We start from the raw sequence: 17,083 nt of genomic DNA, 5'->3' as shown, positions 1-17,083 counted from the left end.
CTTATTAAAATGTAGAAAATACGATCTTGGAAGTTAGAACGGGCACGCTGCATATCAGGTATATTTGACTCTGTTTCGCACATTGTAAAGATATAATACCATTTTTTGTAATAAAAAAATCACATTTAGTTCTGTTCCTCGTTGTCATTAACAGAAATAAAGAAAGTGATCTCTCTTTGATATAAACATTCGAGGATAAGAAAGTTGATAATTTTGGTTGATAATTCGGTCTAATTTAGAAAGAATATCTGATCAAAATGGTGACCGCTAATTTACTCTGCTGCTGTTGATATTTCAATACCCTAATTGACATACTTGTAATGGTCCTAATGTACAGTTAATATATAGTTGGTTATTACAAATGGTAACACAATTGCCAAAATTCAAATTTGATGTTTTTTTGCTGTCAGAAAGTGAAACAATATTTTTTTTCCTCTCCAGAGAATTTATTATTTGTTTAGAAACTAAATTAGTTTCTAAAAAAACAAAGTTAAAGTTGGTAGTGCATACACAAATAAGGACTCTATAAGAACTCTCCAAAACTAACTGTATAGACATATTTGAGCCATTACCGCCAATTATACTAGAAGATATCGTCTGAAATCACTAATAAAGACGGTCACCATTTTGATCAGATATTTTGAGAAAAACAACTTTATACATCGGACGATACAAGTCAGAATAAAAGACTTGCAAAAAAGCGATTTGTGATCACCATGATAAGCCCTTTCAAAAATAAATAATATAAAATAAGAAGATACCCTCTGATACCTAGCTGAACCTTATTGCAGTGACGAAAGGCCATTGCAATCCAGGAAAAAAATGACGTTCTTATCTTTTTCTAGAAAACTTTTTAATGTTTATTGTGGAAATATTTTATTTCTCAAATCATTATTTGAGAAACTAACCTGAACTAATCCGAACTAACCTAAACTCATCTCCCAGGTCAAGATATCCACGGCAGTTTTGCCATGGATATCAGTTATAATTTACCCAGCCACCATTGGCTAAACTGATGTATATTTGTGGTCGCCTCCTTTTTTCTTTCATCCTGCCAGGCTACACCCACATGTCTGTCTGGTTTTGGATATGCACAGCATGATGCGTGTGTACCTACTTTGTACATATATATGCCTAATAAAGGCAATAAATAAAAACACGTGGCGCCCATTTCTTCTGCGAATGTGCCACTGTGTTTCAGTATTTTTAATAAGTTTATTTGAATTTCAATTTCGATCAAACATTTATCTTGTTGCTCAAATGCCTTCTTTGAAACTTAAAATCCACTTCGTGTTCTAAGAAAATATACCTAATACAAACAATATCAGAATAAATAATATAGAAGCAATGGTAATAATAAAGGTTACCATTTGTCATAGAAAATAAACATGAAACTATTGATCTTATGTTAACTAGCAATGCTAAAATCTAAATCGAACTCATTTTCTTACCCAGTATAGAATTAATTCATTATTAATCGAGGACAAGAGCAGAAAAACGATCGAAGGGACGAGTGACACTATGAGTGAATTATTTAACAATATCATTGCAAATATGTTGAATAGCCAAGAAACTGCGTCAATAAACTCTATAATGCCATAATTAGTTGTTCAATATTTAATATCGAACTACTCTTATGTCGGAATTTCAACAGATGGTTTTCAAGCAAATAAATTCAAATTGTTTTTTATAAGTTTTTTGTAATGACTAAAACGACAAATTACCCATTTATTATTTAAAACTCTGAAAATGTCGACGTGTACTTGTCTGGTCACACCGTTTGCTGTTCAGTATGGGCATATCTGGTGAGTAATAGAACTATTACCAGACATGCAAAGTAATGTAAAATTTTTCGAAGGGTTTATGAGAAGATTTTGTGTCATATCTCAGCAAACTGTAGCGTGAGAAAGAATTTATATGAAAAATCTGTTTTGACCTTATTTACGAGCACCTATTTTGCATCCATTGTGCAGTGGACCATATTGTAAATAGGGTGTTAAGTATAAATAATCAATAAATGAGGCAAATAATAAAATAAATTAAACCAAAAGTGAGAATTGAATTTGAAATGTGAGTCAAAGTAAACATATGGAGTAAATTAACTAAATTAAAATTTCTATATGCCGATCGTCTATATCAACACATTTCTCATGTGTTGAAGTAAAATTTTGTCGCACCTTGAAGAAGGTTTGGTTATTACTTCTAATTGGATTTAAGTTTTTAATTTTACTCTATCACTCCTCTCTGCCGTTATTATACTTTCACTCATAATTATGTTATTGCATAAAAATGAAAAGAGTAAGAAATTTAAAAACAGCATTGTTGCTCTTTTATGTGGTTTATGTGGCGATTTTGACGGTAGTGTGCCAGATAAAATGAATTTAATTAACCAGAGATGAATGTATTCCCTGATTCCGCACAAAGATAAAAACCCTATATCACATTGTTGAGAACCCCAATGGGACAAATTAAAGAAATTCTCATTCCAATTTAATACAATTTTCAGGGTGCCCTTCGGTTATATTTGTGAAGAATTGCAATTGTTTCCAACCCTACTAGAATACATGTTAATTTGAAATATCTGTTCCTGCAACTTTACACTGAAGTGGCGTCGCGGCGCCTAGATTCTCCTCCGAAAACTTTGGCACGCAATCCAAGGATAGGGTGAACCATTTTTAAACTTGGGTATATTGTGTTTTTCTCTCATAACTTATAGAAAAAGGTCGAACCTATTTTCTTAATAAGTAAGTGATATATTGATTAAAGTGGTTAATCATTTTTATTAAGGTTGTCTTGCTTAAACAATTACATGTAAGCCCTAAAAAGGGGATAAAAATCCACAATGAAAAAATAATTAGCAGCTAAAAATGGAAGACCTGCTTTAACTGTTCGTCTATAGTTTTTGATGGGATATACAAGACAGTGCCATTACACATATCTCATTACATCAAAAATAATCACGGGAACAACATCGTAAAGCAGCGTTAATGGCTTGGAATAAAACTTGGGAGCATGATGTAATTGTAAAAAACCTATTAGAGGTCTGTAGTTTAAAAAAATCAATAGGAAACAACATGCATTCAGTAGTTTGGAACCCAAATCATGCAAGTTTTGTGGACTCTCACAAATCTCTGAACGCAATATGAAGTCAGCGACTGAAATGTGCTGTACATAAGGCATAGATGATTTTTCAATTCGTTCTTTCTGTTATTAGCTTTAAAAGACACCATTACAGGGTATGTTTATGGAGTACGTCGTTTCGCTTTATGTCTAAAAAAGGTTAACTAAAAGGTTAATACTGACATGTGTATGTCTCATTATTTACCTACCGAGCTAGTGAAGGAGTCATTCACAATGTAGTCATAATACAAATTCTTGTTTTACTTGTGGATACCATCGAAAAAATCGGGGACATTCTCCAACCATCAATGTTAGAAATCTTCTATCGTTCTAATTTTTTTCTTTTATTTTTTTTTTAGTTCTTACTCAGTTCTGTGTAATATTCTCAAATTTGGGAATAAATGGCACCTTTTTCTTTGACAGTTACTCAATTTTTACAATGCAGAATTGGAAATTATGATCTTTCGACTTTTACTTGTAATCAAAAGCGTAGATATCTGTTTTTCAAGAACTTCCAAAAATTTTGCAAATTTAATAAGATAGAATCTAATTTTACGCCAGGGAAAAGCTCAATTTTATTGCATAATTTGTCGATGTAATTTGTGTGAACTAAAATTATGAGCTTTCAATGCATGGAAATTAGTGGCTCTTTCTCAGTGTTTCTCAGGACGCTTCATAGAACCTTAATGAATTTTCTCAATTTTAAGTGAAAACAACGACTTCTTTTTCATTCACTTTTTTACTTTTTTTACCTCTTTTCGCACAATTCTAGCATTTGTTTGTTGTTGCTGGTTCTTACTCAAAAATTGGGTTTCTCATGATTTCACACGCTAATTTGTGAATAGCAGAGAATCTTTGATATCCAGTAAGTCCGTAGCTTCTTACAAAAGTTTCGAGGTTCGGCAGTTTTAAGATCCAACCATGCAATAATAATTTCTATTAGAGGTAGTCGGTAACAAAAAAAATTTGCATGTGATGTAGATAGGTAAGCAGGGGAGTGAACAGAGAAAATGTAGTGCCAAAAGTATTTTATTTCATTCTGGTGGTAAAAAAGCTTATCACAATACAATAACATTGTGTCAATGTAAATCCAAAAGTGTATTTAACGTATGATTAAAATTAAGTTTTAGTAAAATAATGCTCGACTTAGGAATAGCGTGTGCAACAATGCATTTTTTAGGTTTTGACGTGTCTTTCACATTGTACTCAATAACAATAAACAGCATTTAAAAATTTTCAATTTTACAGTCAGCAGACACTTGTAATGTGGGAAATCTCTAGAGGTTTAAAAAAAGTCGCTAATAGATCTATGAGTGATCATTAATAAATTCTTTATATGACTAGTGCAGTTTACCTTAAAATAACATGATAGTATCACAAAATTATTGACTTCTCAGAGATTAAAAGCTGTATATATATGCCATTGGATTCATTGAGGGAATTACTTCAATTATGGTATAAATCTTAACGCTATAGGTAATTAAGATGTTTACAGCGAGAAAATTGACAACATGACATTTTCGCTTGACCATGAGAGTGGCCATAAAGATGCTTGTTCGAAAGCTAAATAGCGATTTTCAATTTCTATTTTATTGAAGAAATTTTATGTAGGTACAATATTAAAGCACAATAATGATCATTTTTGATAATATAGTAAAAATTCATTCAATTTCCGAGACGGAACTAATTAGGTGCTTCATTGTACTTTAACGTTTTTAACAAATATTGCAAATATGCCCTAAAGTGTAATAAACACTTAGAAAACGGAAATTTCCTAAAACACTCGTTCAAGACAACTTACATACACTGTAACATGCATTGTTTAGTCATAATAGAAAATTTAGAACGCTCAATGTTTTTATTAGGCACCTGCCTGTTATAATAGTGTAACAAACTGACTGTTAGACATCTACCTAAAAGGCATTCCCAATTAAACACAGTGGCTACTAGTTTAATGATTGATCGTCACAAGCTGTAAAGAAACCGAAAGTACCATTTAGGTCTACTCAATATCACAAAGGACCCGTTTAGTACCACCGAGAACTATCAAATTTACATCGAGCGTCCAGTTTTACTTCCACACAAAACGTTCATGCCTCACACTTGTAAAACAAAATTCTCTTGGACCCAGAAATGTTAATTAGTCTCTAAAATACGTTCATAATATAAACCACAACACTCATACAATTCCCAAGAAAACACACTTTTCCACAAATTCAGCTCATTTTATTTTGTAGGAAAACTCACCCAAACACTGAACCGACGATTTCGACTTTCAAAAACGTTTAGAGCAGCAACTTTCACTTAATAATAAAACCCGACGATTCACAGTAAAGGTCATTCATGTTTTTTTAATTTGCACTTTTACTTTCGTTTTTCCGCCCACTTGAGATCATCCGCCCGTGGTTTGTGGCCCGCGGTGGTTTCAATAAGGTATTCCAAAGTACTCCAAAATCGGAGCTTTTCCAACGGCCAATTCAACCATCCTGTAGTTATGCAGAAGTATGTCTCGTGAGGTGCAACGTGATGTATTCTGTGATGCCGTCTTGGTAGAATCACATGAAACTCTTGAAGAAATATCACCCACGAGGGTAAGCCGAAGTAGGTGTGAGACCATTTGTGAATCTGAAAAAAACAAGTTGCATACATTAGGAAAATTCTTTTGTTTGGTAGTTGACCCTACTTGGTTGGTCATAGCGACAAATATTGCCAACAAGAACACGTAAGAAGTCCAGATGAACTTTCTCTGAACATCGTCCTCTGAGAGAACTATGAAATCCCACACCATGCGGCCTAGGAAAGGAATGGTTACCATGAAGTTATCGCCGTTGGTTTCGATGAAATCGTGACGGGTAATTGAAGTGGGGTCTATGTGGTGTTCGCGAAATGGACGAAGAAAATTCTGGAATATAAAAATGTAGTAACTAACTACTATTCGGTGATTTACAAGGCAAAGCATTATCAATCAATGCCCGGAAATTAAAACATAATGTGGGGCTTTTCACATAAAACAAGACATAGAAGAAAATCTTATCATCACATTTCCCCAAAAAATAAAAAGTATTATGTATTTTTTTATGTTTGTGAAAAATGAAGCGGCCCGAGTTTAGGGCAGTGGCGTAGATGGCAAATCCAAACGGCTCTACCATTAAACACTGCTCCTTGATAGCTTGAAGTATGGGATGCTTTGATACAATGTTATTTATTGCTGAAAGCCGCGAGGACATTTTTCATAGAATCCCCCAAGGAAAAGTAAACCTGGATAACATGATTGTTTCTATAGAAAGTGAAGAGTGACCGATACTCTTGTCACTCAGTGCGCCTTTTCATATTTTTAGACCTGTTCCTGTTATCTCCATATTTACTGTCCAGACAACCGACATTTTATGCCAAAACTAGAGCGCTTGTAGGAAATGGTCAAGTATAAAGTGGCATCGATTTGTTAAATGTATTTCCATCACTCCCTATTAGATTTCGCAATGTATGATATTTAAGCCATAAACCCAAATGGGATTGTCAGTTATCGGGCAAAGTTTACTAAAAAACTACACACCCAGGCATAAAAAAACGGACAACATAAATATTATTCAATTTCAATCTTGCATAGCTTTTTTAGTTTTATGTCGATTTAGATTAAAAAAAAATAAATTGTAGGTATTTGCATTTTAATCATTACTGGATATTAATTTTACCAAAAGCTGGAATTAACTTGTCATTACACAAAATGAAACTAAAAAGTGCTTTTTGATCTAGATTTCTGAAAACCTTGTGGAAGAATATGAGAACCCTATGAGATATATCTCTATGTAATCGTAAAGCTGTAACTTCATTAATATTCCCTTTTTTTGTTCGTAACTATACACGCATTCTGAAAAGAATTACAATTTTTTTAACAAAAAGATACGATTTACCCCAAAAAAAAAGTCAAAACAAATAAACAATAATAAAGATAACATGTTAATCAAGAAACATTAGTGGTCAGTAATTACCTAGGTGAAGTCAAGATATAAAGGTTAAATTTGCCTCCTCGAGGCACTGACCTAAACCCAATTGAACATGTATGTGACCTGCTAGGGAAACGTATTCACAACATACAGCTGAAAACCATTGCAGACTTTCGAGTAGCTCTTCTCGAGGAGTAGGAAAATACTCTGGAAAGACTAATTGTTAATTTTGTCCTAAGTCTATCTGGCCACATGGTAGCTGTCATTAAAGCACGAGGAGGAATTACAGTTTATTAGCTTATATTTATCTTTAACTTGGACATTAATTTATGTTTATTTGTTTGATATGTTTTGATTTTTTTGGTAAATCGCACTTTTATGTAAAAAAAATTGTAATTACTTTCAGAATGGATATTTTGTATTGTATTGAATGGTTGTATTATATGAATAAATAAAATAATTTTAAGGAAACATGAAACTTTACAATTGCATACAAAGATATCTCATGGTGCCTTCAGATTCTTCCACGGGATATTTAGAAATTTAGGTCGAAAAACACCTCTTGGTTTGATTCTGTGTAATAACAAATTAATTATAACTTTTGGCGAAATCAATATTCAGTAATGATATAGTCTGTCAAAAAAATGATCCAAATTGATATAAATTAAAAAATGTAGGTAACACTGAAATTGAATAATATTTATGTTATTCGTTTTTTTTTTGTCCATGAGTTTATTATATATGAGTAATTCATTCTACTTAAAATTCAACTAATTTCGAGAGGTGTAGAACGTAACATTGAGCAACGACTTTAAAGATATAGAAATAACTGAATATTTCAATGTGTTGTGCCCTTTCGCAAATTTGAGTCAAAAATATTTATTTAACATGTTTTGGTCAATCGAACTGGCACTCAGGAATTGCGCTCTCCTCTAAAGACCTTTTTTAATTATTAATAAATCGCCTTCAACAAATAAGGCGATTACTAAATCTAAACACGCACAATGTATTTCAACCCATTTAGACTGTAACTACTAAGTGTATAATTTTTTATATCAGGCTTCTACTGGATTAACTGGATACGATGGCTGTAATGCAGCTAAACTTCCTGTGTATACGAATTAACCTTTAATAAAGCCAGCATTCACGATACGTGACACAACTTCCTTCATATAGAGCCAAATTGTGAATATGCTGGCAATTATGTTACTTGGAACATAACTGAGAGAAGAGAAGCATTATTTATATGTTTTTAAACATAATTCGAATTTATTAAAAACCTTAGGTTGCCATCCACGAATTTTAATAAGTTTCTACCGTTCCGTAGAAAGCAGCAATTTGAATTCGAAAATTACATTAGTTGATAACTTTAATCCAAATTTAAAACCTCGATGTTGGATTTGGCTTCGGTACCACAATTTATACCCCTCGATTTGTTTTCGTGAAGTTGGATTTGATATTTCTACAAAAGTCACAAAATGTTCGTGCGCCGTCAACGATTGATTCCCTTGAACGTCGACGCAATACGCACGTTCGCTACGAACGCCAACGTCAACTCCAAATCCGACCGCGTAAACAGGACAATTAAGTTGATTGGTATTTATCTTTCGATGCCGAAGTCAATGCTGAATTTTTTAACGAACTTCTACTGTAGAAGGGGGCATTTTGAATTTGAAAATTTGACTAGTCCACAGCCTAAAGGTTGATTTATCAACTCGATGGTGGATTCGTGTTATGCATGTTTTATGCTACATTGAAATGCCTATATAAACATATACATATATGTCTCTAGAGTAAAATTATTATTTATCAGCCACTCAATAGTAGGTGTCAAAGGATTGGCAAAAAACTAAGTCGTGTAAGTTGAAGTACTCTAAAAACCTATAAAAATAAATAATAAATCAACACCGATTTCTGCCATTTCAGTTACAAAAAATCCATCGAAAATATGAATGGTCAGAAGATTTATCAATGGTTATCGTAGCTAAAATCAGCCAGTCGGCCGAAAGGTCAGTTAATTACATCCCTGGCAGTGTATCTATTTTTAAGCTTTCAAGTGCTAAGTTTAATGCACGAACCCTACTCACCCAGTCAGGGTGTGATTTAGATAATACGGATTAGGGGCATGTGGCGTGATAACTACAGTATAAGCTCGAAGTTAAGATTTTCATTCTACCATTTAATTACTGGTTTCCGCAGCAATCGCTCAAGCAAGATATTAAGTAATACGAGCATAATCTATGGATAATGAATATTTAATATAAATTTGGTCTCTATTCGAGCTCGATTTTCCAGGTTTTCCCTTTTCTGGTCTAACGCATATTCGAATTAAAAAAAGGCATGTTTACACTGTTCAGACCAAAGTCGGACAATCGAAATAGTCCAAGAAATAATGATGTTGCCTGAACGTATAACTAACAAAATAGAAAATAAATTCAAAAATTTCGATTTTTTTCAAAATGACTAAAAACCCAAAAATAATCTCCTAGATCTGTTTGCACCCTGAAACGAATCCCTCGAATGCTAAGGTATTCTCCGATTTAACCAAGTTTATCTCTCTTAGCGTTTACCCAGGGCCTCATGCACGACTTCCTTACCTTGGATTCACTGTATAAGAAAATTACATAATATTACAGGGGAGAATTTTACATATCAATTTTGAAGTCTGGTCCACTATTATAAAATATTTATATTGAAAGTGCTCTCCTCCCTTATATAGCCAGCTCGACGGGCGATGGGCGTTGTCTACCAGAATAAACCTCGCCCTTGAAAAGAGCAATACTTGCAATTATGTGAACAAGTATCCCGCAGGTAAAATAACCCACTGACACTGAAATTGAATATTTAGACCTCGTTAATGTCTCCAATGCCTAGTTTTCCAGTGATGGCACTTTTGAGCGTCGCGTCGTTAAAAAAAAACTCGAAACTAAAGCTACAAATTATTAGAAACATCGATATAGTTCTGGATAAAGTTTACCTTGAACACGCCTTTTTCCAGTCCAACGAATTACAATTAAACATGTCCAAACTTGTTATTCGTACTTATGATTCTCACTACAACTCGCAACGGACATTGAAATTATGGAGAACTATGAGATTAATATATATATATATACATATACATCATATAGGAAAGGACCAGCCTTTTTAAAAAATGAGACACCAGAATCGACATAATTATAAGTTTAACTCCACAACACATGAATAATTTTGCAGGTTGCGCCTCATATGATCATTAATGGGGAAAGTTAGTGCTCATATCGCTTCCTTCATGCGTTCCATACGTGGCCCAATTCACTTCATTACATCTCAATCCAGGATCCTTGGCATTTATAGTTTGCCCAAGGTAAGAATGTTCAGCGTGAGGATCTCCCAAACGTTAATAGATTCAGACTTGGTTCGACGAGAGAAAACTTGTGTGCTCCATGAAATAGTATCACTGTTGGAATTTTGAAATTGTTAAAACTTTTCGACTAGGAGTTGGTTGAATGTGAACTGTTTTAGTATCAGTTTGTTCGAGAAACCACGATAGTGACGGTCAAAGTTCTTGAAAAACACAAGATGCTTTTTTTACTGTATCTAGAGAACGCTTCAATGAATTTCAATGAAACGCATTATGCATTTATTCATTAGTAGAGATTATTTTCATATAACATTCATGTCTATTCACAATATGCAAGCGATAAATTCTTAGCTATCATCATACAAAAATGACCAAAACCCTTCGCTGGGTAGCTGCATTGTATTCATTTTTTCTCCTCACTATATATTGACCCTTCCTCTAATTTTTGTGTTTCTCGGAAATTTTTCCTGAGGCTACCATTTCAGGCCGAAAAAAATTATTTCCTTTTCTCACACAGAACACGAAGTTGTGAATTTTACGTGAAAATAATCCCTGTGTTAATGAATAAATGCAGAGTAGGTTTCATTCAAACCCAATGAAGCATTCACCAAACAGGACAAAAAATATATTTTTGTTTTGCAAGAGCTTTGACCGTCAATAGCGTTGAACGAGGCGCTTTTTCAAATAATTTTTGAACCAAATCTCAATGTATTGACGCAAATAATCGCATGATACAATTTTTGACATGCCTTTTCGGGACACCCTGTATTTCCTTGTATATCGCCTAAAATCAATATTCTGCACAACTTTACCTCAATTATGGTTCATGAATTTTTAATACTAATAATACCCATTTTACTCAGTGAAATATCCGTATGGCCCCTGTCAGATCCTATACCGACATCGACAGGCACCGTCATAAAATTAAGTCACATTGATACCCACCGATAATGAATATTTAACGCAAACGATTGAGTAACTTAATTGCTACCTACTAATTTTGTCCCTACTTTAATGAACACTACACACGATATTTCTATTTCCCATACCATAGTAGGTGTCCAGGTTTTCTAATACATCGAAAGAAACCTCTGAAAGGTGACCTTCCGCGTTAAACGATGCAATAAAGGATTTATATTGACGTCAAAGGTGGAGCAATTTCTTCTAAAATTATAGAGCACATCCAATGGAAAAAGACCTACCTTTCCTAATATAGGCAACTCTACTGAGCCCCAGGTATCAGCAGCCCAATGGACGAAACCAGAAGCAAAGTCAGCAGTTAGAATGCCGAAAAATGCTGCCACAAGGATGGCGCTCAGTCTTTCTACCTTCAAGTGGATCAGGATGAACACGAAATTCACAGCCATGAGAGTGAGGCAGATGGCGACACAAATGCATTCTTGAATTCTTTTACCTGAAATAGAGAAAATTCTGTGAGAACTGAGGCAAAAAGTCGAGAAGAATTTAATACACAGGGTGTCCCAGGGATAATGGTATAAATGAACATTGAGTGCTCGAGGGGCAAAAAATAAGGAAATTCAGCTGAACTTGCCTTATTCAAAAGTGGCTTGTTTTCATGCTATAGGGTTTGAAAGAATTTTTTTAATTCTGAAAATTGGGAAAAATCTCACATGAAAAATTTGGGACGACGAAAGAGCTATTCGCCCCAGGAAAAATGTTACGCTGTAGATATCGACAAAGAACTAAGGAGTCTATCTATAGTATTGACTCAAAATCTTAACTCGCTATCTCAAAAACTATAGGAGCTACGAGGGAAAAAAGAAAGTTGACACCAAATTTTACCGCCGTTTATCTTAAAACTTTGAAAAGTCAGAAGCTCAGTTGGTACCCTCAGATCTCTTTAGCTATGCTTGTTATCAGGAAAAAAATGGCATATGTACTGTGATAAATTGCGGCCGTTTAAAAATCAAGCAAACATCAATACAGAACTATTTCAATAATGCTGTTGAAAAATTCACTCATACATCATTAGGTATTTAGAAAAGACGTGTATATTTTTAGATATTTGGAATGCGAAATGCTCCTATATCGGATTATTTTTCTGCTTTATTGTTCTCAAAGTGCGCAGAACTCTAAACACTTCTGTTTTAACTTATTCATACATTGCAGACATTCAAAGCAATAAAAAGGCGCTTTTTAATTAATTTCCACTATGAGTAAATAACGTACAGAGTTTAAATTTCATAATTACTTTTTATAATCAAGACAAGTATGTTATTTGCGTAAAGGCCGAGAATCGCTATAAATTTTTCGTCGCAGTCCAACTATCGGTTAAGAAAACCTCTATTAAACCATACAAGCAAATCCACCACTTAACTGCCTATGAGGAAGGTGTGATCGTGATTACAGTTGCAAATATACTATCGTGAGTAATAAATATTGTTTAACAGTCAATCATCTAATATACATTCAACGGATGCTTTTGCCTTAACGGCCGACGTCCGTTAGGAACCGTTACGTTTAGTTAAATATAAATAACTAATAATAATTTCCCAAGAATATAGATTCAGATATTCTTTACTACCCACACGCTGCATCAAGACTTGAGAATTATTGACAAAGAAAAAAATACAGCTACGCTATGAAATCATCCTATCAATCTTTAAAGTCGCCGTATTTTCCAACAAATTATTTCTTCGGTTAGTTTAAGACTCTTTAGGCTATTTTGAGTTGGAAACGGTTAATGTTCAGTAATAACTTCATTACGATTACAACAAGCATTAGAAAATCCTAAACTGACTTAAACTGGTAAGCAATCAGTCTGAACTGGCCGGTACCTAACAATGGTTGACATAAAGGTTTTGCATGAAAACGAGTGTTACATAGAGGATAACATGCATATTATTTTTAAAAAACGTTTCCTTAGACCAAATTAATAAGAAAAAGTTTCTCATTAACATAAAATCAAAAATTCATTCTAAGAGAGCTGCAGCTCTTTAAAGTTGTTGGCAAGAAAAATATTTTTTTTTATTTTTTTTCGTTTACAGAATTTTGAAACTTCTCAGCGAATTCCTGGACCTACATGGCACGACAGTTCCTATTCTTTCTGCTAAACTGTCCCAAATGCTGCGTGCTTCGATCAAATAACAAAAACCCTTTATTGGGACTATCCCCTTAGTTGTTTAAACCCTATCTAGGACAATGCAAACCTAATAAATTAGGTATTAGCCCGATAATGTGGCATGAAGCTTTTCAGGCCTCGGCTTCTGGAACACATCCATTCGATTGCTTCTTGTTGAAGTACAAGGGAACAAAAATAATAACCTTTTAGCGAAGTTTAGTGGAAACTATTTAAGAGTAACTGAATTCGCAGAGAAATCATGATAATAAACGAGTATAAGGTGAAATTTTACTGCAAAAATTTGTATGAGGAGGTTTTGCAATTTTCGAAACGCTCATAGAAATATTACTTTCAGTGCATTCATCCAATGTTGCCGTCCAAATAATGTGTTTTATGCTCCTCTAAAATTAGCAGAGTATTGCCAAAAATTATATCAGTCCAGTGGAATTTCATTCACACTCAAGTCACACACGACACGCAAAAATAGCTTATCTTGCCAACTCTTCAAACAAGATCATTTGAATAAACTATTAGTTTATTTTACCTACACATATTACTACGATATGCCTACATGGGGGAAAAATGACTAATAGATTAAATGGAGATACGCTAATCAGGCAATCCATATCGTCTCGTGACACTTTACTTAAAACATGTAACAATACACATTATGAAATTATTCCTTGTGAAAGAAACAGACTTTCACAACCTAAAAATGTGTAAAAAGGGCGTATTTGAACGCGATAATGGTTCAGGTTAGGTTAAATCCTTTTGAGACACCCTATACAATCAATGAGCACCAATTGTCAGTTGCAAAACAGGGATGTCCCCGTGGGAGAATTAAAAAAGTTAAATATTAGAGGAGAAATTCACAGATTTCTTCTTCAAAACAACTCTCATCTCCTATTCACGCCACTGAGTCCTCAAATTCGAAGTAAATATTGAGACTCAGGCACAAATTTCGACAAAGCAAGAAAATTTTCATCACGTTACAATTAAAAAATACGAGTCGACACAGATAAATGATGCACGTCACTGAATTTCTTCATAATTTCCACACCTGGACACTATAAAAATCTCTAAATAAATTTTGATTTGTGTAAGTCAATTTAATTTAAGACAGGGTCGTATAAAGAAAGGAATTAAAAACAAACTACCGAGAACTTCGCCACGTCACGCTTAAAAATTCGAGACATCTATGATAAATAAGGTACGCTACTGACTTGCATGGAGTTGGAACGTACAAGATATTGCAAGTAAATTTTAAGACTCACTTCTCCTTGATTTGTTTTTAATTCCCCTGTGGGTACGGCTCTGTTTTGATTCGAACTGCTTTCCATCACGCCATTCTTAAAACATTCATATCGACTCTAATAAATGATGCACGCCACTGACTTGTATAGTCCCCAGAAGAGTAAAAAGTTCCAAATAAATCTTGCGGCTTGAAAATTAATCTGAATTAAGACAGGGTCGTTCCTAGAGGAGAATTAAAAACAACACAAGAAGAATTTTATCATGTTACTTTTAAAATTTATTTACAATTCTGGTAGATGATGGACGTTCCTCACTTCTATAGGCATTGAACGCGCCTCATTGACTTCTTTAGACCTTGAAAATCTATTAGAATTAAAGTGAGGTGGTGCTCTTAAATGAATGAAACAAATTCAAAGAAACTACACGGGCTCTAATTTACCTTGACTGTACAAATTGGCCAATTCTTGCGCACCCTTGTGCTGAGGACCCCACCTGGGGCCTCTTTCCCTTGGTTCAGGTGTGACGGCGCAGTTGGCGTTGGGGTCGTCTTCCAGCATTGAGTTTTCCAGAATTTGCCGTTCTGTTTTCACAGGGGCCAAGAGGTTGGTGGCTACCGCGTCCACCAAGGGGCACTCCAGCACTTGACTCACCTTCGGGGAACAGCTGAGAGGCCTCTTTGGGAGCGCCATTCTAAAAAAGGTATCAAAATATCAAACGAGAGTATTTGATTATTAAATAATATAATGAAAAATTAAACTCGGAACCTAAATAAATAATAATAAAGCGTCTTGAACCATAACATTTGCCGTGACGTTTGATTTGTCATTAATTTCCATGGCAACGATAAACATAAGAACAAGATATGATGACGATGTTGTGACTGATTATATTACTAGGTAAGTAATGAGCCAAATACCGGTTACATAAAGTTATCGCAATAGTTTCTTACTGTACAGGAGTAAAAGGAGAGAATTACGCCCGACTGAAGTTTGCCTCTTTTAAATGCACAACGTTTTGCTCAAAAATTATATTTTTTAATTTTCGTTACTTCTTGAATTTTTAAGTTATTTTGCTCTCTTAAACCCCCCGCCCCTGGTGATCTCTCATACGACTTTATGATTCAATCGTTCGTGAGCTGAGGTAAATGGTAGGTAAATGAGGATTTCACGCATGAGAGCTTCTGGTTACTTATTAATTCAGAAAAATATCGTTCGTAATGCCAATTCACGCGACTTATGGATTAAAAAAGTTACAGTCTTCCTCAAAAATCGAAGAAACATGTTGTGCGGGAACTTCGCAATCTGGAACGTGCACAACCCAACAGGTTTTTGATGGGGTCATTAAAAATTAAAGAAATCCAGAATTGACCGATTTTATAAATCTTTAAAATTTCATATCTACATTTTTTGAAAATCGTTGCATTTTTTCTATTTTCAATAATATTTTGAACACTGTCGCCTGACAAAAACAAAACGAAACTGGAACATTTTGGAAACTCTTCCGCAGTATAAGGTCCATCAAATTTGGGCAATTAGCAGATTAATATGTCGTTTTAAAGTGAGATTATCCTAATTGAATCCGGAAATATCCGAGAAAAAAAAGATAACTTGCCACATGTGTATTATATACAACCATTAGGCAGCACCTAATCATTATTTAAATACTGGGGAAAGCAAAAAAAAAGCTTTAAGTGTACGTTTTTGAAATTCCCTACTACGAATTGGTTTAGGTATTCTAGATATGAATTAGATTAGATATGAATTAAGTTGAAGATTACCATTTACCTGAATGAGTCCAGAAGGCAAAGTCCTCATCCGAACTTGAAAAATTACCACTAATAAGGATTGCAATCACTTGTCTTTTCAAAATTTTACATGGTTTTATCACTAAATAAATGTGGTTTGAACACAAACAGTTTTCCATATATCCATATTTCGCTCGCTGTATAATAAATACCGAGTGTTCTTACTGGTGTACACAGGTCATACCTTTATTTAAAAAGTGTATGACATCAGATATTGAGTCACATACATTGTCGTAAATAAAAACAATAATTCCACTAAGCTGCCATAAATAAGCGACGATCTATAAACAACTCATTTTCGACCAAGTGAAAATTCAATTAAACAGTCACTTCGATTCCAGTTAATTTTTATATTCGGTGCCAAATGTGATAATTTTCCGATTTAGTTCTTACTAAATAATGGTGAAAATCGTCGTTTTTTGAAATTTCGTAAGGTTGAAGCTCGCGAAAAATCGAAGAGTGAAAAGCTCACTGAGAATACAGAGCGCAACTGAATGAAATGACTAAAACCGCCTGAAATTTGGAACGATGTCGCG

At 34.1% G+C, this 17,083-nt stretch overlaps 1 protein-coding gene across 1 annotated transcript; it reads right to left on the bottom strand.

The window, feature by feature from the left end:
• Positions 1-4,133: 4,133 nt before the first annotated feature.
• Positions 4,134-17,083, bottom strand: Kua (Plasmanylethanolamine desaturase Kua). The gene is made up of 5 exons (XM_066282144.1): positions 16,528-17,083; positions 15,183-15,433; positions 11,610-11,821; positions 5,804-6,022; positions 4,134-5,745 (listed from the first exon to the last, which is right to left on the bottom strand). The coding sequence occupies exons 2-5, from the start codon at positions 15,430-15,432 to the stop codon at positions 5,485-5,487; spliced, it is 942 nt and encodes a 313-aa protein (XP_066138241.1). The 5' UTR covers position 15,433; positions 16,528-17,083; the 3' UTR covers positions 4,134-5,484.

Source organism: Euwallacea fornicatus, chromosome 5, assembly GCF_040115645.1.
Source record: "Euwallacea fornicatus isolate EFF26 chromosome 5, ASM4011564v1, whole genome shotgun sequence".
Taxonomy (NCBI): domain Eukaryota; kingdom Metazoa; phylum Arthropoda; class Insecta; order Coleoptera; family Curculionidae; genus Euwallacea; species Euwallacea fornicatus.
Note: the sequence above shows the minus strand (reverse complement) of the source record. Positions and strands in the feature narration are given on the sequence as shown.